The sequence below is a fragment of the Benincasa hispida genome, chromosome 3, assembly GCF_009727055.1.
Source record: "Benincasa hispida cultivar B227 chromosome 3, ASM972705v1, whole genome shotgun sequence".
NCBI lineage: Eukaryota > Viridiplantae > Streptophyta > Magnoliopsida > Cucurbitales > Cucurbitaceae > Benincasa > Benincasa hispida.
Window position 1 is genome coordinate 3,232,763 of NC_052351.1, and position 3,890 is coordinate 3,236,652.

The 3,890-nt window shown below is 30.8% G+C and overlaps 1 protein-coding gene across 1 annotated transcript; it reads right to left on the bottom strand.

Annotated features, from left to right (window-relative positions):
* Nucleotides 1–420: 420 nt before the first annotated feature.
* Nucleotides 421–1,979, bottom strand: LOC120073055 (chaperone protein ClpB-like). The gene is made up of 2 exons (XM_039025654.1): nucleotides 1,726–1,979; nucleotides 421–616 (listed from the first exon to the last, which is right to left on the bottom strand). Exons 1-2 carry the CDS (start codon nucleotides 1,977–1,979, stop codon nucleotides 421–423), a joined length of 450 nt encoding a protein of 149 aa, XP_038881582.1.
* Nucleotides 1,980–3,890: the final 1,911 nt, after the last annotated feature.

The following is a 3,890-nucleotide window of genomic DNA, read 5'->3' on the forward strand; positions in this document are numbered from 1 at the left end:
CATAAAAGTGACTAGGTCTGAAAAGGGAATTTCTTTAGATCACTCTCACTATGTAGAAAAGATTCTAAAGAAATATAATTACTTTAAATGTAAACCAGTCTGTACTTTTTATGACCCTAGTGTTAAGTTGTTCAAGAACACTGATGACAGTATTGATCAATCTGAATATGCGAGCATCATAGGCAGTCTTAGATGCGTTGTTGACTATACTAGGACTGACATAGCTTACGTTGTAGGATTACTTTGCAAGTTAACAAGCAGACCTAGTAAAGAGCACTAGAATGCTATAGAAAGGGTTATGAGGTACTTGAAGAAAACCTAAAACCTAGGATTACATTAACAGAAGTTTCTCGTTGTCCTTGAAGGGTTCAACGATGCTGATTGGAACTCCTTTCCGAATGATTCAAAGACTACAAGTGGTTATATCTTTAATATAGCAGCTACAACTGTCTCTTGGAAGTCCAAGAAATAGACTATTTTATCCCAATCTACGATGTAGTCAGAAATGAAGGCACTAGCAACAACTAGTGAAGAAGCAAGTTGGCTTAGAAGTCTACTATCAGAGATTCCCTTATAGGAAAAGCTGGTACCAGCCATATGATCCATTACGATAGCACTGCAGCAATCGTAAAAGTTCAGAACTGTATTACAACGGAAAAAGACAAAAAATACGTCGAAATCACAATACCATTAGAGAGTTTCTCACTACTGGTGCAGTTAGAGTAGATCATATACGGGCTAATGAAAATTTGGCAGATCCTTTGACGAAAGGATTGGTCAAAGAGAAGGTTTTCAGAACCTCAAAAAGGATGAGACTCGTGCCTATAAAAAGATGAATCACTGTGAGGAAAACTCAACCTATAAACTGGAGATCCCAATAAACAAGTTAACGGGTAATAACTGATCTCAAGTGATATATAGTGAATCATGCTAAAACAAACACAGAGTTCCATTCCTATGATTTAGAGTTTGAGCATGATATCCTAAAGCGTAAGAGATGTTGAACTCAGTTCTTAATAAGATATATACTTGATGACAAGTGGGGTACCTAGCTACAGAAGTACTCTTGATAAACTCACCTATGGGAATGTGGAAGTGGGGGCCGCTTCCTATGGAGTTTTTAATGCTAACTCTCTAGACCATTCATTAAACCGGGATACACGTGTTAAGCCTTAAAGCACAAACTTTCGAACTACATCCTAATGACACTATGTGTGAGATGTTGTTAGAGACAGAGTTCAAAACTAAGGGTTACTCTAGTATATTTTGAATCATCTACACTATGCAAAGGTTCAAGTCGTAAAACAGCTTTGCTTATGCATAGTGTTGTATAGACTGGAATTGCTCGATGAAAAAAATATTTTTTCTTATGTTTAAATTTTCAAGTGGGGGATTGTTTGATGAAAGTTTGATTTTTTTTTTTTTTAAAGGAAAAACTAAAGGGAACCAACCTTTGGTTGAGAATCCCACATTGATAAATTTTGAAAAGGAAGTCTCCTTTTTATACTCCAACATTGGGTTATAGGTTTGGGCCCCAAGGGGTACCCATATTTTGGAAGGAGTGAGGAGATAGACCAATGTGGATTCGGTGATAATTTTTGTTAGCGGTTGGCCTTCTCGGTCTTCCGTGCGCACGTTCATTAGTTATATTGTAATGAACAAATGAAGATTTATGGACAGAAAGAACAAAGAACTTGGTTATATTTTTGGTACCTCTTGCATTACTCGATCACGAGCAACTTGCCCATTAGCCTTGAAAGGAGATGTTCAACTCCAAGATTTGAAGTCATGATAATGACTGTATTTCTGAAATCTACAATACGGCCTTGACCATCGGTCAATCTTCCATCATCTAAAACTTGAAGAACACGAGAAGAGTGTTGAAGACAGAGATGTGAGCTCTTTACTTCATAAACAAAACAACACTTAAGGCTTCCTTCCACCTTACTGCCTTTGTCGGTTGCGCCCTCCTTCCTCATATCCAACATACCTGAAAAATCACAAAGACCAAGGGGCTATTTCCCTCGCAATTTTATTTTATTTTTGTTCTTTAACAAGCCTGTAGTCTATTTGCATTGCAAAAGAAATGGATTTCAGAAACCTAGTTTTGTTAAATTTATATTTGGTAATATGTTCATAAAAGTTAGCTTGCAGTGCATAATGTAAATTTTATGAGCTTGAGTTTACAAACTTGCAACTTAACATAAGAAAATTCAAGTTTCTTAATCCTAGATTATAAAAATCTAGCTCACGAATCAAACACTCTCTAAAGTTAAAAATAGGTCAAGCCCAACATTTTGATTACGGTATCATCATAAAGCTAAAAAATTATAGTTGGAAGAAAAAGAATAAACCAACCTTGATTTACCAACTTCCGATTTTTCATATCTCTATAGTTGAATATTGCTTCTATGTATATTACCTTATTTTACCATTGTACATGAGATTGTATCTCAGTACGGGTGTTTAAATAACCTGACGACTCAAACAACTCGAACTATCCAACCTAAAATATAAGGATTGAGTTGGGTTAGTTTTGTTCTTAGATTGGGTTGGGTTAAACTTTTTTTTTTGTTGGGTTGGGTCGGGTCGTGGGTTAGCTAAAAAAAATTTGGGTTGACCTAACCCAACCCGAAATTTATATATATATATATATATTTCTTTTTATTTAAAGTTTGCCATAAATATCATAGATATTTTGTATTTAGCATTTGAATTTTATGAGATTTTAGTTATTATTCATGTGTTATATATAAATTTACATATTTTTAATTAAAAATAAAAAATAAGTTATAACTCGACAACCCAGAGACTTTATTTGGGTTATTTGGATTGCCAATTAACCAACCCGAATTTTCGAGTTGAACCTAAAAATACCCCCAACCCAACTAACCCAACCCTACCCATGTACACCCTTATATCTCAGTATAATAAGCGTTGATCATTTGGAGCACCTTTAACAAACATTCTAGTGATATTAATTAATATGCATAATGCAACCGTTTTTATTTCAAATTTCAATATTGTCACATATGTACCGGTATAGTCACTCTCATATACAAAAGAAATACGTAATATCGTATGTGTGAAATATTATAAGTATTAGTTTTTGTTTTAAGATTATTTTATGTTGTAGATACATATAATTTAAAAATTATTTTCATAAAAGATATTATCGGTTATATTTGGATGGTTAAGAAAAAAGTCATTCATAATTTTGTTTTCATAGAATATGAAATCCTAATTTTATAATTTAGATTTTTATTTAAAATAAAAAAGATCGTTCTAATTATTTTCATAAAAATAAGTTTTGTTTCTTTAAACATTTTCAAAAGGTTTGGTTAATTCTTTTTTTTATGTTTGGAAAAGGATAGTCTTATTTATATGTACTATTAAATGTAATAATAAAAAGTTGAGGTAGTTAATTTTTTTAGTTTCAAAGATTTTGTTGGTTTTATAAATTATGAAAAAAAAAATCATTTTTTTTAAAATGAACACAATCTTGTTGTCATAAAAAAAGTTTACAATTTTGAATATTTAAATTATAAAATAGATACATCATTTATAATTTTTAAAGTAAAAGATTAAATCCTTTTTGCTATAAATCTCAAAATTATAATTTTAATATTTATATTACTATTTTTTAATTTGAAAAAATATTTTATTTAAAAAATAATTGGGTATTAATTTTTTTGTTTCAAATATTTTGTCGATTCTATAAAATTATACAAGAGCTTTTTTTGTCTGAAAAGGAACAAAATATTAGTATTATTGTTGTTATTATTATTATTATTATTATTATTATATATACACACATCCCAACCATTTCAATTTAGTGTTATATTTAAAATAGTAAAATGATTACTTCAATATAAATAAAACAGTAAACA

Excerpts from the sequence above, each read along its gene's own strand:
- LOC120073055 (XM_039025654.1), bottom strand. The coding sequence starts at position 1,979 with ATGAGGAAGGAGGGCGCAACCGACAAAGGCAGTAAGGTGGAAGGAAGC. Across the intron at positions 617-1,725 it reads GGCAAGTTGCTCGTGATCGA|TGCTATCGTAATGGATCATA; the intron begins GTAATGCAAGAG and ends CGATTGCTGCAG.